This window comes from Tenrec ecaudatus, chromosome 18 (genome assembly GCF_050624435.1).
Source record: "Tenrec ecaudatus isolate mTenEca1 chromosome 18, mTenEca1.hap1, whole genome shotgun sequence".
In the NCBI taxonomy this organism is placed as follows: domain Eukaryota; kingdom Metazoa; phylum Chordata; class Mammalia; order Afrosoricida; family Tenrecidae; genus Tenrec; species Tenrec ecaudatus.
This window is the reverse complement of record NC_134547.1, coordinates 57,991,041-58,016,791: the sequence shown is the minus strand read 5'-3', so window position 1 is coordinate 58,016,791 and position 25,751 is coordinate 57,991,041. Positions and strand designations below refer to the sequence as shown.

Here is a 25,751-nt window from a genome sequence, read left to right as displayed (position 1 = left end):
AATACATAACGACTCATTTCCATAGTTCAATCACGTCAAGCAGGATTACACAATTGCTACCACAATCGGTTTCCAAATTCTTCTGGGACCCCTTGACATCGACCCCCTGGCTTTTGGTTTTTAAAGAAGTCCTGATGGGTTCTGAGCAGTGATATTTCCTAAGCCGATTGGTTATTTAGCCCCAAGGTGACCTTAGAGGTTAGTTTGGGTTCAAGGTATGGAGGGCAGTAACCCATGGGAGTCCTCCAGTTCCATCCAGGCAGGGAGCCTGGCTTTGCTTCTGTAGGAAGTTGAGGCTATGTTCTACATCCAAGCCCCCCCCCCCCCCCTCAATCCCAGGGCTGCTTGCTATTCAGGCGCAGCTACTGTGGTAGTCTTGCATATCTAGTTCTTTAGGTCTCAGGTAGGGGAGGCTATGGTTTGGAGCCTGGTTTTTGATGTGAGTAGGAGATGCTTAGGGAGGACTAAGGTGAGGCCTAACCAATCCAGGACCAGAAAGGTTTCCCATGGGAGATGGCATGTGGTAGAGAGGCAATGTACTGGGCTCAGCTAGCTTCGGGTCCTGAGGGTGCATGCTAGAAGCACAAGTTGAAAGACTCTGGATGTGGGGCATTTCCTGAGAAACCACTGAGTGAGGTGTGTGTGGAGTGGAGTGTGGGGGCAGATAGAAGGGATCTGGATAACCATCTAACAGTTTGGATCTGATGCTAAAATAATGACCGTAGAGAAGCCTGGGAAGGGAGGAGGGGGACGATGTAGCGAGGGAGAGGATGGGCCATGACTGCAGGGGTGGAGGGAAGAGAAGAGGCTTGGTGGAGGGGGCGGGGTGAGTGAAGGGTTCCCCAGGTTTTCTGTTGATGCCAGCTGGGGGCCTGAAGCCAGTTCGCAGGAGGGCTGGGAGGGAGCCAGTGGAGGAATCACCCAAGACATAGGGCTGATTTTTAAAGGAAGAACACTGTTGGGAAGAAGTCTTCAGAGACATAAGCATGGCCACTGGGACAAGGGTGGCCACTGGGACGAGGGTGGCCACTGGGTGGTTCCAGGAGCCTGAATGCTGAGACCCCAAGGAGAGGTTGATCCTTCAAGACCCACTCAGGCTGGAGCCCTGAAGTCCTGCGTGTGGAGACCAAAGAAGTGGCAGCCCCGGACTGCTGGGACTGGGCCTCAGTCTCCAGGGCGGCTCTTAACCCACGTTCTCCCACATCTAACCCTTTGCTCACTGGCCTGCTCCAAGAGCTGCCCAAGCAGACTCAGTGATGTCTACCCACTAGCCTGCAGCAGCCAGGCATGGCATGTTCACCTGCTGGAGGCTACACTTGGTCTGGGGCTCAGAGGGACCCAGGCTTAGACTAGGCCTGCCCTAGGGTCCCTTAGTCCTGAGGTGGCAGACTAGACGTTGTGAAGTAAAAGTCGGCAGGCTTGGCCTGCATCCCAGTGGCTGGTTGGCGAGTTGGGCAAGGGAAGGTTCTTGAGAAGCCTGTGTATGGGGCCGGCGGCAGCGTTGTGTTGGTGGGTGGGTGGCTTTGTGGGATCCCAGGGGCTGTGTGGGTCGCTGCCTGGCAGAACCTGGGAAGGGCCACCAGGGAAAGACCTTGGGGAGGCGTGGTGGGGCCCCATGCGCGCAGCTGCTGCCGCCGCCAGCTTCTCCCAGGAGGCTTCGGGTTGCAGGCTCAACCCAGAACCCAACACCTGGGCTCGGGTCTTCCTCAGGGTTTGCGCGTCACACCCCCCCACACCCCCCCCACCGCCAATGGCACAGCAGGAGCCAGGGCGGAGCTCAGCTCCAGATGTCGGGGGCGTGCACAGCTGGAGTCACGTGGCTGCAGCCCGGGCCCCCTCTTCCTGCCAACGTTGCATTTGGCCTGGTCTCCGCCCATGGCGGCCCCTGGGACCGAGCTGAGCCCCGGAGGCCCGGGCGTCTGGGGCCGCGCCTCTCCAGAAGGTTAAGCCGTGAGTGTTAGGATCCCAGAGACGCGCAGGGGGCGAAGGGATGGGGACCCAGGGAGGAAGGTGCGGGAGTGGGGCTGAGACGCGCAGAATCTCCCAGCCTGAGCCAGAGGGCACCGGCCTGGGCTGCGGCTGACAGTGGAGGACTAGATACAAGGAACTCTCTCCGGTCTTGGCGGGTGGGTCCGGGGTGCAGGGTAGGGCCCGATGGGAGACCCCGGGGCGTGGCCGCCGCCTGCCCCCTCCTCCAAGGGAGGCAGGGACAGGAGCCCCTGACTGTGCTTCTCTGCAGGGGCGCCTGCTCGGGCGACATGCGGCGGAGGCTGCGGCTGCGCCTCGGCAGGGACGCGGCGCTCACGGTGTTTCTGGGCGCCGCGCTCGGCCTCCTGCTCTACGTGCAGCATGGGGGCGAGGCCCCGACCACGAGTGCGCCGCGAGCGCCCGGGAAGGCCGCTCTGAGACCCAGTCTGGTGACCCGCGCATTCCAAACACCGGTCTCACATGCAGCCGCCCTGGCCTATGAGGGGGACACACCGGCGCCTCCCACGCCCACGGGGCCCTTTGACTTCGGCCACTACCTGCGTGCCAAGGACCAGCGGCGCTTCCCACTGCTCATTAACCAGCCGCACAAGTGCGCTGGCGATGGCCCCCCAGACCTGCTCATCGCTGTCAAGTCGGTGGCGGCGGACTTTGAGAGGCGCCAAGCAGTGCGACAAACGTGGGGTGCCGAGGGCCGCGTGCAAGGGGCGCTCGTGCGCCGCGTGTTCCTGCTGGGTGTGCCCAGGGGTGTGGGCAGCGCCGGGGCTGACCCGCCAGCGCACTGGCGGGCCCTGCTGCGCGCCGAGAGCCGAGCCTATGCGGACATCCTGCTCTGGGCCTTTGAGGACACGTTCTTCAACCTTACGCTTAAGGAAATCCACTTCCTGGCCTGGGCCTCGGCCTTCTGCCCTGATGCGCGCTTCGTTTTTAAGGGGGATGCTGACGTGTTCGTGCACGTGGGAAACCTCCTGGAATTCCTGGCGCTGCGAGACCCCGCACAGGACATGCTTGCAGGTGATGTGATTTTGCAGGCCCGGCCTATCCGAGAGCGAGACAGCAAGTACTACATCCCGGAGGCCGTGTACGGCCTGTCCGTTTACCCAGCCTATGCTGGTGGCGGCGGCTTTGTCCTCTCAGGGGCCACGCTGCACCGCCTGGCTGGCGCTTGTGCCCAGGTAGAGCTCTTCCCGATTGACGACGTCTTTCTGGGCATGTGTCTTCAGCGCCTGCAGCTCACACCTGAGCCTCACCCGGCTTTCCGCACTTTTGGCATTGCCCAGCCCTCGGCTGCGCCACACCTGCGCACCTTCGACCCCTGCTTTTACCGAGAGCTGGTCGTGGTGCACGGGCTCTCTGCGGCTGACATCTGGCTCATGTGGCGTCTGTTGCAAGGGCCTCGCGGGCTGGCCTGTGGGCACCCACGGCCTGCGGCCCCTGGGCCCTTCAAGTGGGCCCCCTAGCCACCATCAGTGCTGGTGAAGGCGAACTCTGGTTCTGGCGGACCAGATCAGTGGGCTATCGCCCCTACCAGGAATGGAGGTAGAACCTGGCTCCAGTTGGAAGCAGCTCCGGGGGTTTCTGGGTCACCCGCTGAAGCAGCAGCAAGGTGGCGGATTGATTGTCTATCCTAGTAAGTCCCTGCGTGTACTGGGGGCAGGGGCTCCAACTACTGGCTTTGGAAGCAGCACTGGAATGGATGGGCACAGGTGAGGTGTTAGGGCCTGGCCTCAGCCCTCAGGCACCTGCCACCACTTATTCTTAAGAACTCCCGTCAGTCTCCTGCTGAAGGCTTTGGAGGCAAGGACCCTAAATGATCCCCATTGTTCAGGCCCCTCCCCTCTGCAAACCAACTGAAGACCACCATACATTTCCTTAACAAACACCCCAGCAACAGCACGTGGTGGGGGGCGATGCTGAGGGTATAGGTGCTTTATTCAAGGGGACAGGACAGAAGAGGGGGCAGGCTGATGGGACAGTCCTGGCTACCCCTGACAATGGATGTTGGGGGAGAGGGGTGTCTGGCCAGGCTGCGGGCCACATGAGAAGACAGCAGTCAGCCACCACGAAGTCATGAGTGCCACCGGCGCCCAGAGCCCCTGCACACTCTTCATTAGTCTATACAGGATGAGGCTGTACATGAGTTAATTACAAAAGTCTTATTTACAAAAATCTGTACACACACTTGAAAAACTCACAAAATTGTCATCTATGTATCACAAGTTGCTAGACCAAAATATTAAAAATGGGATAAAATTATACATTTCTCTTCTCAATTCTTTTCAAAAGGATTATTTTTAAAGCACATATGCTACTTTCCTTTAGCAGACCCAGTCCTCCTGGAGCCCCCAGTGACCTTGGGTGACTGACTGGGCCTGGCCAGGGGCCACTGCTCATGGCAGGGGCAGGAGCCAGGCCCTCTGCAGAACAGAATGAAGGAAACAAAAGGGAGGCGATGTCTTTGGCGAAAACTTTGGCATCAAATCAAAGTGGCAGACAGAATGGAAACATGCAGCCCCACCAGCCAGGTTGGGGCAGAGCAGAGACAGGCGACTGGGGGCTGGCTCCGAGGGGAGGGGGCCAGGTTGGGTCCATCCCCAGAGGGTGGTAGAATACTGGGTCTCAGCCACCTAGGTGAGCCTCCAGGACTGGCAGGGGCCTCGTGCAAGAAAGGAGCAGGGAAAGGCAGGCGGGCCCGACAGGCCACAGCCAGCTCATCAAGTAACTAAAGTGGATGTAGTGCAAACTTCACAGCTGAGTACATGGACATGCTACCTGGTCGCGGTGAGGGTCACACAGCACTGTGCAGTCACAGGCAGGACCCCTTGTCCTCGCCCTGGGTGTCTGTGCTCAGCCACAGAAAGAGCCAGGCTCCCCAACACGTGTGGGACAGGGCTGACAGACCCGCCACCTCCTGTGCTTTGGGAGCTCCCGAGTCCAGGCTTGGAGCTCGGAGTTTGTGCTTCTCTGCAGCAGTCTGTCCCCTGCTGGTGGCGCCCGCAGGCTGAAGAATGGACGACAGGGCTCCCCTGGACCCTCACCCTGCGGCAGAGCACCATACCCAATCCACCTCAGAGCTTCACCACTGCCTTCAACACTGGCAAGGGGTCTGAGAAACCCCATCGGGTGGCCCTGAACAGGCCATGGCTCGCAGTCCCACGGGCAGAGGGGCACATGTGCTGGTGCCCTAGGAGAGCTCTGTTCTCAGGTGGGCACCCGGCCGGGGGGGCCCGTACAGGGTCACTGAGGCAATGTGGTTGTTCTGCATGACCTGGGGTGAGATGAGGACAGTGTGGTCAGCACCAGGCCTGAGAATGGAATTGAGGCCAACTGTGTCAGCAGCACAGCTACCCACCACTGATGACCATCTCCGCCCCCGAGGGGGGAGGGACAGCCACATCCTTCACAAGCTACTCCTGAGCCAGCCCCACCAGCCCCTCCCGTGGCTCCCTTCCCTGCTGTACCCCAGGTCTTCAGACGGAAACACGGGCTTCCTGTCACCTCTGATCTGGGACAGAGAGCACTGCGTAGGCCTCTGCATGCTTGCCAACAAGGAGGCAGGCCAGGTTCTTGGCAGACAGGACTGAGGGCCCACTCCCGTACCCCACATGGCAGTGGGGTCTCCCTCCAGCACCCCCCAGTTCCTGCCATGCTTGTGGGCCCCTCTGTTGGCCTAGCTTAAGGACCCCAAGGCTCACCTCAAAGATCATCCGCTGCAGCCCAAAGCAGAACGTGGAGCCGAACGGATTGGTGTTGTTTGGGGAGGACGACCTGGGCCGGAGAAGCCAGTGTGAGAGACCAGACCAGGCAGCTCGTCCTTTCTCAGGTGGGGGCGCTTGGCCAGTGTCTCTGGTGGCTGGGAGTGTCTCAAACAGGCCTAAGAAGTAGCCCATTGAGCTTGGAATCCCACACAGCCTAACCTGGTACAGACCGTCAGCACTGTAGGTGACCACGGCACTGGACAGGGTGCGTGGAATCGGAGGGAAGGCCAAAGGACTTTATAAGCAGGAGGGCGCTACAGGCAGCAGGCTCTCAGATGTGGAGATGAAGACTGCCTAGTCAGGACTGACTCCAATTCCCAACCCCAGCATAGCTGACGCACTGCCAACGGCAGGCGGGAAGAAGTGCTGCTCTGACAGGACTGGAGACGGCTGCCCTGGCTTCCGGTTGAGGGGGGACAGGGCCCCCCCACTCACCTGTGCAGGACCACCGGCTTCTCCACAGGGTGGCCCAGGAGTTCCTGGATGCTATCCCACTGTAAGAGGAACAGTGGGTGACAGGTGAGTAGGCTCTCGCCCACCTCATTCAGGTGCTAGGTCAGGTGGGAGAGTAGTAGCTCACCTTGCTGTAGGTCGTGCAGGTTTCAGTCTGACCGTCTGTATTTTCTGAGAAACCACAGAGAAAACACAGGGCAGCTGACCACTGGCCTGGTCAGGATTCAGACTGCACTAGCCAAAGGAGGGGGCTCGGGCCTACCATTGACTACAGCGCCAGGCAGAAGCCAGCCCTGGGCAGCTGGTGTGGTTCGGTGGGGCAGGGCCAAAGGGAGGGAAGCCAGGGACCTACCAGGGGCACCAGCAGGACCACACCCTTCCCACCAGAGCATAGGAAAAAGCAAAGGATAATCCCACATCCCCAGTTTAGGAAAATACTTCAGGGCCTCCAGAAATCAAAGGCAAATTGCTCAGCGCAGAGGTGTAGAGGGCCTAGCCAGAAGCAGGGGACAAGGACTTCATAACCCAGCTCTCACTGCACGGCGGGAGCCCCCTCTAAAGAGGTGCTGCCCAGGCCATCACGACCCACCTTTTTTGATGGCCAGCGGGATCTTGAACTCACAGCGGTGGTAACTGGAGAGAAGGCAGGTAGGGTAAAGAGTTGGTTGGCCTCCTGGGATGGGCCCTGTACCCCAACTCCCCACCACCCAGAAAACCCACATCAAACGGATGCCCTGGCCAAGCCCCGGATGAGGGCGTTCACCGGGGAAGGCAAATTTGATGGACGTGGACAAGCCACCAAACCTCCCGCCCCAGGGCCGCGAGCGCTCTTTCCAGTGGTCTCATTTCTCTGAGGGGCAGGCGTGGACATACTCACATGTTGAAGTTATAATGCCCTGGGTAGTTGGTGTGTAAGACGAACTTCTTCACTTTGTGTGTGTTTGCGTCAAAGAGGATGTCCTAGGCAGAAGCAAGGGCCAGCAGGGAGGGGACATGAATTGAAGGGCAGCAGCCTTTCCAAGGTCAGCTCAGAGGGGCTCTCCCTCCCTCCCCTCAGACTGATCAGGGCCAGCTGAAGGCCAGCAGTCTTTGGGGGCCATCTCCCGTGAGGGACTCAGCGGCAAGCATGTCCCCACCCTGAGTACTTGTTGCAGAAGAGCCACTGGGAGCAGGGCCATAGTCTAAGATTCAGGAATCACTTGACTCAGGCACCCAACCACTTTAATGCCCTGTCAGTCCTGCCTAGTTCCCATGATACTTGGGGTGGGGGTGGGGGCAGACACACCCATTAGACCCAAAGTTCTAGACTGGCCCACTCAGCAGGATCCGACCAAGACTTGCTCCAAGTGTTGTGCTGTAAGGCTGCCATGCCATGGAAAATCGCTGGCCTCCCACAGATAACGATGCTCAGTCTCAGAAAGCCCAAGGTGCGGTTCTACTCCATCCTATGGTGTCAGTCAGAACTGACTTGCTTTACAGAATGCCCCATCTCCCACACCCTTCCCAGCCTCACCCCTACTCCAACACAGCATGAAGTTTTGTAAGGATGGCCCTTGCTGCCTTCCCTGCCACCCATCACCACTGCTGCTCAAACTTGGTCACACGCACAGCACCATCCTTTCCCATGACAGCTCCCACACTTCCCTGTGAAGTCCTTACAACTCAGAGACACCTTCCTGCTCCATCGGGCACTCAGGGGCAGTTCCAGCCTCGTCCTGCAGCCTTGCAGCACTCTGCTGCTCCTTCCGAGCCCCCAAACAGTCTCTGCCTCAGGGCCTTTCCAGACTCAAGGGCAACAGGCCAAGGGCCCGGCCCTGCCCAGGAAGGTTTTCTGCTGCGGTGGGGCCCATCTGGCTACCATTTGCACCTCTCCACCAGCTGCGCTGACAGTGCTGCAGGTGGCTCCCAGCCCCACCCAGCACCCAGAGGGGCCTCTCAAAGAGCAGCCATGCTCACTGTGAGCCTCCCTTCGCAGAGAGGTCCACGCACAGCAGGCCAGCACCTCGGCGGCAGTACAGAGCTGCCTTTGGATACCAACACCCCACAAACACCGCCAGGCACAGCCAGCTGGGGGTCAGGGTAGACATGCAGTGGTGTGTGTGCACAGGTGTGCCCAAGAGGACTGCCCACCCCCACAGGTGTCACAACTTACCACCCCGAGAGTAAAGTAGTTAAAAAAGTAGTCGTTGCACTTGGAAGGAACTTGCTTATGAGGGGAAGGAGAGTGGATTCTCATCTGTGGGGGATTAACAAAAACAGTACATCAACATGCAGCAGGTTCCATGTGTTGTTCGGGGCCACTGAGCTGGCTCTGACCCATGGGGACCATGCACACACCAGAAGGAAACACCGTGTCCAACCATCTCCTGAGGGCCTTCCTCTCTGTCGCCACCCCTCCACTCTACCAAACAAACATCATGTCCTCCTCCAGAGACTGGTCTCTCCTGACAACATGTCTAAAGGTGACCAAACATCCTGCTTTGACTGGACAGTCCCGATTTCTAACAAATTTTCCTGCATCCGCAGCGTTTTAAAAAAGCCCCAAGTTTTGTAAAGAATGCACGACAAGCCAGGGTATACGGTTTTCGGCCGCCATGTGGCTATTTCACCAGGATATGAGTTTTATCAAAGGTGTCCCGCTTTACCAATGTTAAACTCTGGTCACCTTACTAAAGTATGCAAGACAAAGTTGTATCATCCTTGCCTCTAAGGAGCACTCTGGCCTTACTTCTTCCAATACAGATGGATTTGTCTTTTCAGTAGTCCATGGTACTTTAAATATTTCTCCAGCACCACAATGCAAATGCATTGACTCGTCTTTAGTCTTCCTTGTTCAATGTCCAACTTTCACATGCACAGGAGTTCTTAGATTAACTGAAAGTCGACAAGGTGTGTTCCTGCACAATATTCAGGTGTTGGAAGTGCAGGAGCCTCAAGTGAGCAATCAAGCTGTGACAGACTACATAGGATCCCGTCTCCACAGAAGGCAGGCTTCATAGACAGTGAAAAAGGCAAGGCAGGCTGATCCACTGATATTTCTCCATCAGTTTAAGCAGATCAGATTTTAAGGGAAAATGTTGAACAATCTCTATGTATGCACGATTTAATTAGCATTGGTTTAAAAAATAAGAAAAACAGCTTGCCTCCTCATTCTATCTTCCTTACCTTGTCCTCTGACTTGTAGAAGACCTTGTGCGGAGAGCCAAGCAGGCTGAGAACATCTTGGCAGGAATCACCAAAATACACTGAGCGCTCAAATACCCGCATCTTTGCATCTGCCAACAGGCTGGGCCCACAACCTGCGAAAAGGAAGGAGGAGGGGTCAGGGTACTGAGTCAAGTGTGAGATCCTCCTGCAGCCGTGTGCACTACCAGGCTGGCTCAGACTGGTGTGTAAGGAACAGGGTCTGCGGGAGATCCCACTGAGAACACTGCACTAACTGCTAAGATAGGCAGCAGCACACAGCATGGGTCCACGGCACCGTGACTTTCCGCGCTCTACTTCGGTGACTTGTCACTGAGGTCTCACAAGCTTGTGAGTGGTTGTCTAAGGTCCCTCGCTGCCTGAGGTAAAGAAGAGTAAAAGGGGGGGGGGGCACAGCGAAGGGATCAAAGACACATGGTGACACGCCAACGAACTAATGGCCCATATCCACATCAGTCTCTGAGATCAGAAGAACTGATAGTGCCCAGCTACTAAGACCAACTGTCCCGAAGGTCACTTTAGAAGGCCCTTGACGTAAAACAATAAAGAGACTAGGCTTACTGGTCGGACAGAGACTTGGTGCACCTCAAGACTGTATCTAGTCCTTAATCACCTTTCTGGTCTGGAAATGCACTCCCCTTACGGTTCAATTTATAGCCCTTTAAACAACAGGCAGGTGCGTCTAGGGGAACAATAACACCAGTGAGATCAACACCATAGAGCAATCAACCACTGGAGAGCCTAGCATTTATTTCCCAGGGACAGCAGGCGGCACGGAAACAGGAAGCAGAGAGGAAGTGGCATGTGCCTTCACACTGTGGAGATCACAATCTGCAATCAATTGCGTGAAACAGTGTGTATGAACTGTTTGATTTGAATGGAAAACAGACTTCTGTGAACCTCACCTCACCTACCATAGGGCCCCATTCTCTCTGGCCACTTTCATGGGCTGATGAGATATAAGGATGTGTGTGTCAAGAAATACTTCATTACACAACTATTGTTACTTCCTCCTTCCTGAGGCTCACCAGCCTGCTTCTGGCTGTACCTGTCCACCAAGATCATCAGCATGTGTTTTAAAAGAAAACAGGAAATGAACTTGGTTTTGGAAGGGCTCTGGACAGAAGGCTTCCAGGAGAGGTGCTAGAGAACAGCTGACTTCTTCACTGAGACCCCAGCCAATGGAGGCTCAATCTGCAGGACCAATTTGCTGAGGGCCAAGAGGGAAGAAGCTCCCTCCCACAAACTGACCCCCTGCACACGAAAACAAACACCCCACGCATACTCTCGTGCACCTGGTGGTATCTTCCAACCCAAGTGTAAGGGGAAACGAAGCCACATAAAGCAAAACCCCCCTCTTTGGGAAGAGTCTTTAAAACCTACTTCAGAAATATCTCTGTCACACACATACATTCTCACTCGCACAAAACATGAGAGTGGTCATGAAAGACCCGCCAACAGTAAGATCTCCCCATGTGATGGACGAAGAAACAAGATACGCAGGGCACACAACGCTGAGAAAGCCCCAATTTCCTGTGAGGAGCCGCAGGGCAGCCCTTCCTCGGCCTTACAGCTGTCACAGCGCTTCCACGCCCCACAGTCCGTCGTGTGCAGCTGCCCGGAGGCTTTCCAGGGCTGGGAAGCTTCAAGGAAGGCGGTGATGTCACATCTTTCTTCCTAGGGAATGAGCCACTGGCCTTGCAGCTAGCGACTGAGCACTGTAACCACCACCCCTTCAGAGTTCTGAGACTCAGAAGGACCCCAGAGATTCTATTTCTGAAATAATTAGGTACTTAGCTCTCCAATTAACCCAAGAAGGTTGTCTTGAGTCTCAGCACACACACTGAGTGGTGGGTCAATTAGGTGGGCCCTGAGAAAAGCAGGGTTCACATGGATCTTCTGTCCATAAACCTCACAGCCTGGGCAAGGCGGGTGACCTTCAGCCGTCACTGAAGTCTTGCCACGCTGGCCTGTGGGCCCACAGTTCTGGTCCCCCAAGGGTACTGGGTGCTTGAGAAGGTGCAGCTCAGCTGCAGCAGTCCTTTCTCCTGCCATACTCTGCTGAAGGCACGCTCGAGTTCCACGAGCCCAGCTGGAGGCGCCAATGTCCCGGGCTGCTTTCCCACTGGCTGCATTCACAGTGAGAGGCGAGACGGCTCCAGGGTGTGCCCAGGTGCAGCAAGAACGGATGGGACCCTCACTCTCAACAGACCCCTCCAGCTGTCCCCTACGATGAACACCTGCCGCGTCTTCGACTATTCTGGACATAAAGGTGCCATTGAAACATCAACACTCCTCTGAGACGGCAACCACTAAATCCCTTGACCTCCTTGTCACATATCGATTCTCTCAGAGCTCAAGTACAACACACTTTCAAATCACCGGTATTCTGCCTTGATTAGAAAACCACTTCTTAAGCCCGGAGGCTTTGGACAGTCCTATTGGTCAGGCCGCAGTGTCCAGCGGGTTCTTTATAGTAATGAGCCACCGGCCCAGAAACTGGCGCAAGGCCCTGAGTGAGCCAACGCCGACCAGCCCTTGAGGTCCATGGCCTCCCTGCTAAGCATGACTTGAAGTCCCAAATGTCTATCTGCAGGGAGAAGCAAGTCACACAAGAAGGTGTGGCTGGGGAGAGAACACACACTGGGGGTGGGGGAGGAGGGCAACTCTTTCCCATTCAGTCAGGAAACCTCAGCAGAGTGTGGCCAAACCAGCCTTCAGTAAGCCCCCTACAGGGAGTGTGGTGTGTATGTGTGTGTGTGTTGAGCGGGAGGGGAGGAAAAACTTGTGCAGAACGTGTGATGAGTCTCTAGAAAACATGATGGGAGGCAGGCAGAGCTCCAGAAGCACACAGCAGGAAGGGTGCCCGCTATCCCGTTGTCTGACGCTGAGACGATGCCCTGCTCACTCAGATCTAAAACACCTGCCACCAGTTACACCTCCTAAACTGCGATTTTAGAATTTCTGAACATGGTGTGATGGGGAGCCCATGACCTCCAAACTGGTGACTGACCTGCGGCAAGGAGGCGAAGTCGTAAACCTGAGGGTCCAGTTCCATCTCGAAGAACATCTATACTCTCGGCGTACACGTTGCCCAGGAAACAGCTCAAGGGCATCACAGGGGCCCTGCGGGAAAGCGGAGAATGAGCAAGGCTTGGCCTCCCTCTCCAGGAAGCCCGGGAGCGCCCCCACCTACTTGGTATCTTGTAAGCTGTTTCCACTGTAGATGTACATTCGCTTCACAGTCGCTCCGTGGGGGATCTGGAGAGAAGCGAGGCCGTGGGCAAAATTGGGCTGCAAACGCAAGACCACGGTTTACTGAGGGCCCGCCTGCACGAAGGCACCAACCCCCTGCCACTCGGGATCCGGCCAATCAGTTCACCCCAATCACGCAGGCTCATCTGAGGTCTACCTAACCACACACTCCATGTCCGAGGAAGACATAGGAGAACCTTCTTTAATAAGACTCATGCCTATGAAGAGCTGTCATTTCCATAACCCTAAGCACGCTGTTGCCTATTAAGGAATGACACTGCGGAAAGCCACCGACTGGGATCAAAGCTCCCAGTGCCAGGCCACCAAGAAAAGGATCCCATGAGCAGGAGCACTTAAGCTCTGCAGTGACTTCACCCTCCTCTGCCACCTCCCACTCCCATGAGCTCAAAGACAAAGAAACTAAGGACAGGGTGCTTATATCCCACCTGCCCCCAGGGCACTGTCTGATGACCCCCCAGCTGGGCACTGGGTGGTGGGTAGGTGGGTGGGGCCAGGGAAGGGCTAACCTCGTACTTGGGAGCCTCGGTCCATGAGTCTAACTGAAAAGAGAAGGACAGTCCTCTGAAGTTGAGGTGGAAGAGCTGTTCGGCAGAGTTGTACACTGTGGGGGTGGGAAGCAGGACAGACATGGGTGACGGTGGCATCTGAAGAGGCTGCAGCAGGCAGTAATGATGGCAACACCTTCCTGAGACTCATTCCTGCTCTGACTTATTGAATTGAAACACCCAAGCCCCCATCCCTCTGGGAACCTGGCTTCAGGGGCAGGTCTGGGCTGGTGCCCCCTGCCACGTGTGTCATAGTGGGCTGCCGGTGATGGCCAGCAGTAGCAGACAGACTGGGCTTACCTCCTGGGTGGGTTGCACCAAACGACTGGTCGATCTGCTCGATGGTGGGCGCTATGGCCTGAGAGTTGAAGTGCACTCCACTGAAAAACAAAGGCCCCTTTCAACACCCTCGTGTGATGTGGTGGTCAGCTGACTCCCAGCCCTCCCCAGGATAGCCTCCAAGGTCAGGGAGCGCAACTCTTACAGCACAAGGATGCCGAGATAAGCTCATTAAAGATCTTTTAAACAAGAGAATGGACAAGGTCAGAATTCACAGGTGAATTCTTGTGGGGCTGACATACAGCCATTTGTGGACAACCGACACAGTCCAGAAAAATACTGGTTCCTTCTCCCCGCCGCCGGCATCCCCGAGCTTAGTATGGGATCCAGACAGGAACAAAGAGCGGCTAGAGAAGGCACGACAAACAGGAAGAGGAGCCTACCCATCGATGAGGTGTCGATGGGCTGCACCTCGTGCAAAGGCCAAGGAAGTGGGACAGGTGGACAGGAGGGAAAAGAAGAGCTAATTCTCTCAGATGATAAACGTGACAACAAGCCACTGAGGACTTTACGGTTAAAAGGATGTTTGAACATGACTAGTGGAAATATCAGGCACTGTGCCATCACAGGCTCTACCAGCCCAGCTCCCACAATCCTCCTGGCCGCCCTGCAGCCACACTGGGCCCCTTTCTCTTGATGAGGAAACAAGCTCCTAGAGATGAAATGACTTGCCCTAGGGGTCACAGAAATAGGAAGGGCCAGGGCTATCACTTTGACCTAGGCTAGCCAGACTCTAGACTCCACTCCACACCTGTGCCACCCAGGGAAGGGGCGACTAGAAGGGAGAACCTTGCCCCCGTCACTTCCCAGATCTTCGTGGAGACCAACCACGGTCTCTTTGCCATTCTCTCCAGAAAGGATAGGCTTTGGAGTGAGAGCCATCTCGGCTGCTCATGAAAAGGGGCCAGGAGCCACCGTGCAGAAAGTGGTCCAAGCGCCTCTGTGCGCAGGCCCTGCTGCTGTGTGGACTGAGCGAGTTGATGGTGAGGGCAGCGGTACTCATGAGGCTCCCTTCTCATGGCAGGCTGGCTGTCAGCTGGGACTCCACGACTGACCTGCTGTGCACAGAGCCCATGGCACCAAGGGTGACAAGCAGCAGTGCGGAGAAAACTCACCAGTATTTTAACTTTACTTTAGTCAAGTCATAGACTTCAATCACCTAAAAAACAAACAAACAAACCCCAAATTGTTGATGAGTTACCAATGTTCTGCAGTTGGTAAGATGCCAGACTGAAAAAGATTATGCAACAAAAATGAAACATCTTGTAAATGGTAAAATAAATAAAAATCTACCAATAGTCAAAATTCTCCTGAAGCACCAAACCTTACCTTGTGTCCTAATATGAAAATTAGAGGGACCCCCCCACCCCCTCAATAAACATGCTACACCATTACCACAGCCCTCTTTCCTCTGGTGGACTTGCCAACAGGGTCAAGGTCCTTACAACCAAGCCAGCACCGAGCCGTGCTGAGGACTGCACACCCATACCGAGCAATGGCCCTCGGTAGAAGCGCACCCCCCTCTACTGCTGAAATGCATGTGTGGGGGCAGGGATGGCTCTAGCCTGCTGGAAAACAGGCCAGGTCCCATGACACCTTCTAGGACAAGTGCAGGTACATGGAGGTAGATCCCTAACGAAGAACACCGGCGGGACCTGGAGGTCCTCGAACGGGCTCGGCCTCAGTTGAAATGCTAACGTGGGCAGAGACAAACAAAGGCACTGACCGCTTAGCCACCAGTGGTGTCTAATAACACCCAGTGTGCCTTCCTTTATGCTAATGATGCCAAGGATCAGCAGCCAGCAGCATGGCTGGCTGGGGCCTGGGTCCCCACCAATCACCAGCTTTGAGCTTGGAGGGTTAGCTCTCACCGAGGAGGCCGGTGCAGAGCTGGCTCATTGTCTGCCCTGCCAGCCCTACCAACCTGCCCAAATCCTGAAAGGGGCTGTGGGGCACTCAGGTGCAGGAGCATTTGGCATTGCCAGAGAAACTGGAACAAATAGTTCACTCCCGGCCACTGACTGTCCTCAACTTTACTTAGAGACCAGACACCGGACCAACCACCCTGCCACAAAGGGTCGGGGAACAGTGTGACTGAGGACAGTCAGTACCAGCCCCAGCCTTGGACATGACTGTGGGCTGCCAGAGGGTTCTCTTGTGTTGGAGTCATGTACTTTCAGGAGCCCAGGCTAATGCTTAGGTGCTTCAAGGCTGTGTGCCCAATGGGGCAGAACTACCCACAGGGCCCAGAGGAATGACCCCCTTGGAGACCTCTGAGCCACCAGCAGGACCAACACGCAAATTCAGAACCATGGGGACAAACAGTGGGAAAGTCTAAAGCCGATTTTCCACCCTGAAGGCTTCCTGAGGGAAAGGAGCCACAGCCAAGATAAGGTGAGAACAAGAAAGGCTGTATCCTGTGAGGCTCTGCCCACAGAGCCTTTTCAGTCCATGGCAAGAGACAGACAGACAACATCTGAAGGGGCAGGTCCAGGAGTCAGGTTGGACTTAGCGCCAACCAAGACTCAAGACCACAGAGGGGACTGGCGTGGTGGTGGTAACCAGTCAGAGCTGCAATCAGTGACTGAGTGTGGCAGTTACATAATCTGTCAACTTGTGAAAAGGGGTGGAGCCAAGTCTGTCAATCAGGCTACAGCCAAAGAGGCCTCTGTGTGGACATGGCCTTATCCTGAAGATTCTGGGAATTCCTGTATTCTTCCTCAGAAGTGGAAGACTCTCTCTGCTTCTCTTTCTAACTAGTCACATGATGCTTCACTGATGGAGCCAGAGCCCTGGAACTGGAGGAGCCATGTGGAAACCCATGCCAGCCCTAAGATGCTTCTACCACCACTGGATCCACAAGACTTTCCACCCACCGGCCTGTGATTTCCTACATTCTGCATCATTGCATGGTTGCGTGAGTCTGAAGAGGAATTGATGGACTAGTTTTGACATATGGGGTAATATCGGGCTCATGGGATTAATCTGGACTGGTCTGGGATGTTTTCTTAATGTACAACTGCTCTTTGATATAAAGTTCTCTTACACATGAGTGTCTCTGGATTTGTTTCTCTAGTCAACCCAGACTAACAGGGGTGTAGGTAGGCCTTTCTGAGTCTCCAGAGGCTCATGTAGGTGTCCCAGTCCCCCCTCTGCAGGAGAAGCCCACAGAAGAATGTCGGATTGTAGCTGATCTTTCCTGTTCAAAGATACTTGTGGCAGCTACATAATCTGGTGTCAATTTGGGACTTGAGAAGATTAAGAGTGAAGGGGTGGAGTCTAGTCTGTCAATTGGGTCATAGCCAATGAGGCTTTCTCCTGAGAATTCTGGAGAGGACTTTATAGGTTGGTATCAGACACATGGGCTAATATTGGACTTAAGGACTTGATCTGGACTGGGCTGGGACGTTTTCTCTATATTCAATTGCTCTTGTATATAAACCTATTTCTATTACAAACATGAGTGTCTATAAATGTTTTTCTACTCTACCCAGACTAACACAGTACTTTTCATTCGTCATGGCTTTTTGGCAGCGTGCGTGTTCATACTGTTTTCTTGTTTCTCGTGTCTTTACTACCATCACCACACTACACTTGGTGTTGGCAGGCCTCTTATCCTCTGTTCATAGCGACTTCACTGCTCCGTAGGGATAAACTGCCCCCTTGGCTTGTGGAGATTAAATGAGGAAGTCTATAAAGTCCGGAGCCACGTACCAGGGTCTGCTTTTGCCTCTTCACAGCGGACTTGAAGGGAATGCTAGGAACTATGGGATTATACTCAAGTCTTTTGGAAAGGCTACTCCACAATCTAACCAGATGGCAGCTCTTGACACATCACTGCCCACGGCCTGGACATGCCACTGCCCAGAGCCCACAGCCAACCTTGTGATTCTCAGATGGGCGTCTGATGTCACGTGGCTAGCCTGTGAGGCATAGGCACCTGTAAGTAGGGTGGTATTAAAAACAGCATGGACTCAAACAGGTGTTAATATATTGCACTTGAGCACCAATTAAGACACGCCTACATACCAGCAAGTTGTTTGTTTACATTTCCCCAAAGGGATTACAAAACACACCGACCCTGACACACATTTCAGTATTCCAGGAAGAGCAGCCCCCCCGTTTCTCTAGGTAAAGCAAGAGACACATGTCTGACTACTCTGCGTGCGACCCGGTTCTGAGTGCCTGCTTACACGGAGACCTGGGGAGACTGGACTTAGCTCCTCTCTGGTTTGCCTTTTCAACACCAAAGGCCTCACCCCACAGCACATGCGCAAAATGCAACTCCATCCTTTGAAGCCTCTTTCACCGACCCTATCCCCCTCTACTTCTAGCCCCCCTCCCCACCCCCATGGGGGGACAGGTGTAGCTGTAGGCCGTGCTGCACTGTGGTGGTCTCTAAACCAGACCACGCCCAGGTTAACTGGCTCCAGAAAGACTGGCTCAACTGGACACAAACGTCATCATTTATAGTTACCTTGAGCCTCTGATTGAAAGCATCAAACAGCAGTTTGATCCCGTCCTGAGTCAGGTTAAGGATGAGGTCATGGCTTAGAGGAGACTGCAAAACAAAAATAATACATCCTGAACCACCAGCCTACTCCCACCGACTGACAGCTTCCCAGTATAAAGGTTACAGGCAGGGGCTAATCAGGCGCAGGGCGCCTTCCCTGGCCCACAACCCAGAACAGGCGCCCTGAGTGCACCCATTCTCCCCGTGGCTCGCCGGCAGCTTCCATTCTGTAATGCTCTCCCCTCCGGTTTTGACTAATAACCCCTGGCGTGTAGGAGCCATTTGATGTTGAGGCCCTAGGCACCCATGTTGTGCACTGTGGGTTTACTGCTGTCAAACTGCAGACCAGCTGGAGAGGGCAAGGTCCTGTGGAGAGACCTGACCCCAGACCCAAACCTGCAGACGAGCTTGCTCCCTGAACGAGAGCTTGTACGCCATGCACAGGAACTCCCCCCGGCCCACACCCACCCCCCAGCATACATGCCTCTTTCTAAAAGTCTTTGTCTAGGATATGGGGAGTCATTTGTCTACATTTGCCCTATCAGAGTTATAGACGGGGTGGGGGGGTGGGTTTCTGCAGAGAGCAATGGACAGAGCTGGCCTTGAACCCCAGAGCCAGTGACCCGAGGTAACCCTGAAACCTCGTCAAACTCTGGTTTCTTTTAGCAAATAGCATTTCCCCTTCCTGGAGGGGTTGCCGTGAAGCCAGAAAGCAGGTTGGAAAGCACCAAACACAGACTCAACACAGAGTGCCCTTTCCCAACTTGCCAAGCCACTTCTGGTCTTGATGTCTAAAACCTGGCTCCAGCCTCGAACTGGGCCCAAAGAGGAAAACAGTGCCGTCTCAAACCCACCCTTCCTTGAAACGCCCACAGAGCAGCTCAAGGGATTTAGACCACGTTGTCAAAGACAGACATGAGCTGGAGGCCAAGAAAGCCAACGCAGGTGCCACTGCTAGCGTGGGCCTCGATGGAGATGCTCCCTGCCCACTCTGCAACCTTGAGCTTCACAAGAGAGTAGGCCTGGGGCACCACACTCCCTCACACTTCCTGTCATCAAGTCCACGCTGACTCACAGCGACCCTGCAGGACACAGCAGAACTCCCGTGAGTTCCCTGAGCTGCTGTAACCTTTGAAGTAAAAAAACAAAAGCAAACTCCTCAAAGTCACTGCCACTGAGCCAATTCTGACTCACAGCAACCCCGTAGCCCCGACGTTCCACTCCAGGAGTCGGTCTCACGTCATAGGCTTTGCTGATCGCAGCCCAACTTGTAACTCCTCCTCCTCCAGGGCTCCTGACTGTAACTCTAGAACGCCTCGCCTTCCTCAGGCCGCCCTGCTTTCATACAGTTCCGCATGTGGCGGTGACCCCAACCATAACATTGTTTTCGTTGCTACTTCATAACTGTCATTTTGCTACTGTTATGAATCATAATGTAAATCATAATGTGTTTTCTGATGGTCTTAGGCAACCCCTGTGAAAGGGTCATTCGACCCACAAAGGGGTCTCGCCCCACAGAACTGCTGCCCTTGTGGTTCGCTGCCCTACGCGTAACCGCCACGCTGCCAGGGCTCCCATGAAGCCTGGAGAAAACGTGCAGCAGGCTGTAATTCTCCAGCAGGTCTGCAGGAATGCCCGAACCCAGTAGGTCTCACCCACACACTGGAAGCAGCTTAGATCCCTATTCTCAACACAGATTGCCACGCCAAATTCCTTCTGTTTCTGAGAGGGCCATTCCATGGACGTAGGCAGGTTCAAGGACCATTCCAGTCTCTTCCCAGAGCCATACTGGAAGAAAACGCTGAGAGGATCTCGATTTCTCTCTGCCCTCCCTCCTAAGAGCAGATCAGTTTTGTCCTGGCACTATTACAATTTAGGACACAATTATGCGATTTTCAAAAGCAAGTAATCACCCTCAAGGGCAAAGTTTTATTAGTGCTTTGCAGAGCATACATAGTCTATTTGGCCCGGGAGTGTACAATACAGTGTCCAGCACTGGGCTGAAACTGGTCAGTAAAGGAAGCTGCCTGCTGCTTGCTGTTACCATCTTTTCCCCTCTAAGCAAGATGGGACCTATTTGATATGCACATTTAATTTCCAAGGTGTGACTTGCCTAGAGACCAGGAGAGATTTCAGAATTGTAAGGGGAGGAAACTTTTCTGCACTTGATGGGAAGCAAAGAGGTCGATGGGATAAGAAATGAAAGGACACAGCTCACTAGTCCGAAGCATCCCACCAAAGCTCTCTGATCATGGGCTCTGAATCCTTCTTGGAAGATCCCTCTATTATAAGGAAACTACACACCAGGAGTCAAAATCAATTTGGCATCAACAAGCTGGTTGAAAACTCAATAAACAGAGACCCAGACTGAATCTTCGTGCCAGCAACAGGCTCACTTGGATCTGAAACTAGCCGAAACAAACAGAACTAACTGTACCCACCCAACCGACAGTCAGAGGCTTCAGAAAGATGTTGAGGATAGGCAGCACTCACCTGCTCGCTGTAGAGAACCTGGACATTTTTGATGATGCGGCAGTGTTTCTGAAGAATGGCCACTGCCTGAGCCAGAGGCATTCCTGAAATGCAGCAAAGGCACGCGTGAGGTTATGTGGGCCGTCCATTTACTGACAGCTACTATGATCTCTGCAACAAAACCTGGGGAGGAAGCCAGTAAAGTCTACAAATTGGCTAGCAAATAACCTTTGATAAGCAGGAAGACCTACGATAAAGCTAAGCAGCAAGCACCCTAAGGGGCTAGCTGGACTGTCTAGGGAATGGAGGGAACTTACCTGAATAGACATACCATACCCCAAAAAAGTGGGTGGTCAGTCTTCTCACCTGCACAAATCTCACTCACTGCCTGCTGACAATCCTTAAATGAGGCTCAACACAAAGGGATAAACCCAAACACCAGGCCGTCACCTAAAGGTCCTGGATAAGCTCCCTGGATCTTGTCCATCTCCACCCACATCAAGCGGTTTCCTATCCCAGGCCTCCTTACCAGCTCCGGCCTCTGCTGGAATATTCTCCCCGTTGCCCATTGCCAATTACTTCTCATCCTTCAGGCCTTGGCTCACACAACTCATCTCTCGGACTGCCCTAACAAATGATGTTACCCACTACTTATTTACCTGTTAAGAGTTTCCCCTATACACTCAATGAGGGTAAGGATCCTGCCTGTCTTGTTCACTGCTGGACTCCAGCAACCAATCTCTGTGCCTGGTCCAACAGAAGATCCTACAAAGCGGTTTAACAATGAATGGACATGCAAATCCTGTACTATGTAGGGGCCACAATGATGAACCTGCCTCTGTGAAAACCCCCATACCGCCCCCATCTACACCACACTCCTACTTTACCTTAACTTCCCCACCCCCCTATGGCGGGCTATATTCTCCCACCCATCCCATTCACACTACCACTGGCCTTACAATTTACATGTCAAGTCTGTTTTCTGTGTATTTCTTCTCAGGCAAACAAAAGCCAACACCAAGAGGTCACTCCCAACATCTGCCTAGTCACTCGAGCCAGAAACTTAGGTTCCCCCTCTTCCCCTCTATCCAATTTGTTCTCCCAAAACCCGGGCCAAGAACAGGTGTTGCTAATAGACACAGTCCTTTCCCACTGAACCCAGAGACTCCTCAACCGCGCCCTAGCAGGCTACTACCCAGCACAAGTGAGACTCTGGAAAACCTACTTTCTTCTTGCGCCATTACATCATGTTCTAGTCAGAACACCAATTGCTGACGGTGCCCAGCACACCCAGTCTAGCTTTCCCAATGCTCTTTTCCTGTTCTCAACTGGACTGGGAGTCTCACCCGTAGAGACAGTGCAGAGGAGAGCCTCCACTGTAGACTTCTGGTAGGGCCCCATGGGTGCTCAGTGGCTCCCGTGGGGTGGCAGGAAGTTTATCCTAAACCTCCAGGTCTGGGCAAGACCCCTTTCTCCTTTAACAGAGCCCTCGCAGCTTCTGGCAGAGTATGACCAGATGAACACTTTCTGTGCTTTCCCTCCCCGCTGACCAAGCTCTTCAGGGCACAGAGCATTTCTATCACAAGCAGACTGCACAGGAGCACACACTGCCTTTAATGAGCCTCCAGCCGGTAGAACAAGGGACTTTTGAAGAAGAGTCTTTCCCAGTATGCCCTCTTTGGGCATTTTAAAGATGAATTCAAAAACCTAAAGTCTAGAGCCATGCCTCCATGGGTGGCTGTCCACCCCAACATTAAGTAACACTCAGTGAATGTTTTTCAAATGTGTCCAGCTTCTAGCACACCTCAAGTCAAACTATCAGTGACATCCTGACAGTTTCCTTGGCCTAGGCCTCCCTGTCCCTATGTTGTTGGCATCTCCCAACATTCACAAAGGCCAGGAAGGCAGCCAACAAGCGGGATGCAGCTCTCCATTGTGCTGCCAGGCAGCGAGTGGCAAGCGCCCAACACATCTGCCTTTGCATAGATCAAGAATAAGAACTCTGGGGAAGATGAGCCCCCTCTTCAGGAGGAGAGAGCGGCATGGAGCAGGAAATCTTTGTTCATCCACTTGTATGCCATCTCACCTGGCACAAAGAGAAAGAAAGTACCTGCCCTGCAGATCTGGTGACTCAAGGTGAGCGCTGCCTGGCTCTAGCAAAAATAATGTTGTTTTAAAGCACGGCATGTTTGAAAGTCATCAATCACAAAAAGAAATGGATTGCAGACAGAAAGAAGTCAACTTAGTGAAGGAGAATATCCTAGAAGCAGGAGCTGGGAGGGAAAAAGGATGGAGGCAGTGCAAGGCACTGGGAGGTTTGCTCAGTTGTTTACGGAAAAAGCATGAACTGGTACATAGGCTACAATTTCATTCACAATCAATAAAGCACAGACCTACCTTCCAGACTCTCCCTACTTGTTGGAGTAGGGTGAAGTTGAGAGGGGAAATGACAGTTAAGTGACCACCAGCTCTCAGGCTGGTTAAAAATGCAGTTTTCAAGACCCACCAGGGACTCCTCAAGACCCAGACCCTTCTGTGAACTTTCCCCTGAAGATCAACTCTGGGTCCAAGGTACAGAAATGCTTCTTTCCCTCTTTCTGGCCCCGATAACTCCTCAAACCCTTGTTTCCTGGAAAGGGACCAAGTCAGGAGTGGGAATTATGGCCTCAAAACAAGGGCGGAAAGAAGACACTCCCTCCCCATCCCCCAGAGTTTTGGAAACCCTGGTCTGGCCTGTATCCTAGCCACTATTTTTGGCTGAGGAGCTCTGAATGTTGGGCCACAATGCCTTCCACCACCTCGTCACACCACCAAGCCGGGTTTCAAGCTATGATTGTGGTTCTTGTCCAGCCTCGTGAGGCCCAGGCTCAGGAACAGGCAGAAACTGCCAAGAGGAAGGAAGGGGAAAAAAAGTTCACAAAAAGCCAAACAGCATTGGCGTGACTAATGGGCCTGGAGGCAAAGATATCACCCGCCTCCCAACCAACCTCTAGGAGATTCCCCAGACTGAAACACCACAAAGTTCCAGGGGGAAACTTTGCAAGTCAATTATGAGAGACCCTGGCAAAGAGCTTACCCTCACTCCCCCTCCACATAAAGCCACCTCCTACACCACACAGGAGGTGTGCAGTTTGAGTCATGAGGTTATCTGCACCTACCCACAAGCAGAAGCTGCCAGGCCCTCCCATCAACTCAGATCTTTTCAATTCGGGTATAAGTTCTGTCGCCAGCAGTGCAGCTGGCCATCCCACAACCCAGACTGGATGACTGAAGGGCAGGCCCGGGCAAACAAGTCGCATAACTAACATCTGCCTCCCCACCCCCTTGTTCCCAGGACTGAGACATCAGAGTAAACACAGGCTGGGGACAATGACAGCTAACATCCCTGTACACAGAGGTAGTGACGTTAAGGATGGGGAGGGGCGAAGAGGGCCGGGTCAACAACCAAACAGGCAAAAGACCAACAAACTAAGTAAGCTTCTGCCCTCAAACTCCCATTTCCCTCGACCTTTAACTCTCACAGCTCAAGTCTGGGCTAAGGAGGACGCCCGATCAGACGGTTTCAAGCGAGCCAGAAAGAAGACAGAAGTTCCTCTCGCAAGCAAGCTCCTCCACTCCCCAGACGCTCCTACCCGCGGATCTCGGGCTCGAGCGCGAGGAGCCTTGGTCTCCGTCGGGACGCGGACCACCTACCTGAGCCCAGAGCTGCAGGAGGCTGACCCCCACAGCGGCGGGGGCGTCGGCCAGTTCCCCGCTTTTTACTTAATCTGACCCTCGACCTAACAGTCTCCTCAACCCTCGGACACAATCACACTCTAGGTAGGGGGCCTGGCCTAGCACCCAGGACCCGGGGCGTGTCAGCTGTTATTCTTACTGCGGCCCCACCGCCCGGTGAGGGGCTCCGCCGAGGACCGAGGCGCAGGCAGCTCGGATCAAGTCACCTGGAGCCCAGAGAGCCGAGCGACGGAATCGGCCAGGCTCCACGGTGTAGCCGGCACAAGTCAGAAGGCGGGGCCGCTCCTGGGAAGGGCCCCGAGGAAGAGAGGGCCCGGGGCAATGGGGTCCTACAGGAACACCCCACACTCACCCAGCGTGAATTCCCATTGCTCGTTCCCCAAAGAGCGCTCGGGCACCACCTCCAGATCCAGCATTGGTTCGGCTCGCCGGGCCGGGCGGCCTCCCCGCGACAACGCAGACGGAACCGGAGCTGAGAAGACAAAGCAGCGGCTAGCCCGCCACCCCTGCCGGCCCGCGGCGGCCCAGTCCTTTCTCTCCTGGCGGCGGTGGCCGCGGCGGCACTGGCCCAACAACAAACCTCACCTCGCTTCACCTGACCGGCAGCAGCCGCGGCAGCAGGGGCAGTGGCAGCAACTACTGCTGCAAAAGTGGCGTACCCGGTCGTAAAGTGCGGCGGGGGCCGGACGAAGGCGGGGCTTCTACCGTGGGGGCGGAGCCCTAAGGCGGAGCCGCGCACGCGCACACTCCGGATTGGGGGCGGCGGCGGCAGTCTCCAGGCTGGCACAGCCTCAGGACTGTTAGCCCATCTCCACGCTCCAGTGCGTCTCACATCTGTCCATCACACGGCGCACGTTCCACATGTCTGTCACACAAGGGTCTGTAGACCACGCCACACACAGACGAGGGAGCTTGGAGAAGGTCGAGACACCACTCCATTCTCTTTTGATTCCATTGTTCCACGAACCCTTTGAAGTCCCTCATAAAACGCGACTGACACCCATCAGCTGTCTACAACGCGCGTGCCACCATCTGTCTACATCTACCCGCGAGTCCTGAGGGCGCACCGCCCGAGGCCGCGCAGGGAGGAAGCACGCGGAGTCCCGCTTGGGGCTGGGACTGACGCCGGCTGCCACTCCCCTGGTTGTGGAGGCACTATTGTGCCCAGGCAGAGGCCCGATGGCAGATGGAGCTGAAAACTAGTGATGTGACTGTCTGAATAGGGAGAGCAGGCCTGATCTTTCTACCCCAGCGCATCTAAATGGGTGCCTCCCCCTCCGACCAAAAGGAGCCCCCCAAAATGGAGGACTCGGGCAGCAGCCTAGAACAGCTCTGCCATCCAATACTAGATGGCCTTGCCCACACTTTGAGAGCCTCCGGTTCTTCATCTCTAAGAGGGAGGATGGAGGGTTCACCCTGAGCTCCGGTTGGCCCCCAAAATACAAAAGGCAGCCGAAATTGTCTTTGGGG

General features: G+C 54.6%; 2 protein-coding genes across 3 annotated transcripts; one reads left to right on the top strand and one right to left on the bottom strand.

Moving 5' to 3' along the window:
• The first annotated feature begins 1,825 nt into the window (after positions 1-1,825).
• On the top strand, positions 1,826-4,236 carry B3GNT9 (UDP-GlcNAc:betaGal beta-1,3-N-acetylglucosaminyltransferase 9). The gene is made up of 2 exons (XM_075538014.1): positions 1,826-1,950; positions 2,240-4,236. The coding sequence occupies exon 2, from the start codon at positions 2,259-2,261 to the stop codon at positions 3,444-3,446; it is 1,188 nt and encodes a 395-aa protein (XP_075394129.1). The 5' UTR covers positions 1,826-1,950; positions 2,240-2,258; the 3' UTR covers positions 3,447-4,236.
• Positions 3,900-24,941, bottom strand: PHAF1 (phagophore assembly factor 1). 2 transcript variants are annotated; one of them, XM_075538012.1, is made up of 17 exons: positions 24,867-24,941; positions 24,634-24,753; positions 20,568-20,650; positions 18,039-18,122; positions 14,677-14,720; positions 13,523-13,602; positions 13,184-13,278; positions 12,598-12,695; positions 12,415-12,527; positions 9,363-9,496; positions 8,350-8,433; positions 7,075-7,157; positions 6,787-6,830; positions 6,325-6,368; positions 6,180-6,238; positions 5,682-5,754; positions 3,900-5,254 (listed from the first exon to the last, which is right to left on the bottom strand). In XM_075538012.1, exons 2-17 carry the CDS (start codon positions 24,695-24,697, stop codon positions 5,171-5,173), a joined length of 1,266 nt encoding a protein of 421 aa, XP_075394127.1. In that variant the 5' UTR covers positions 24,698-24,753; positions 24,867-24,941; the 3' UTR covers positions 3,900-5,170. The 2 variants fall into 2 exon arrangements, with proteins under 2 accessions (XP_075394127.1, XP_075394128.1); XM_075538013.1 differs by having other exon boundaries at positions 5,186-5,291; positions 24,634-24,914.
• Positions 24,942-25,751: the final 810 nt, after the last annotated feature.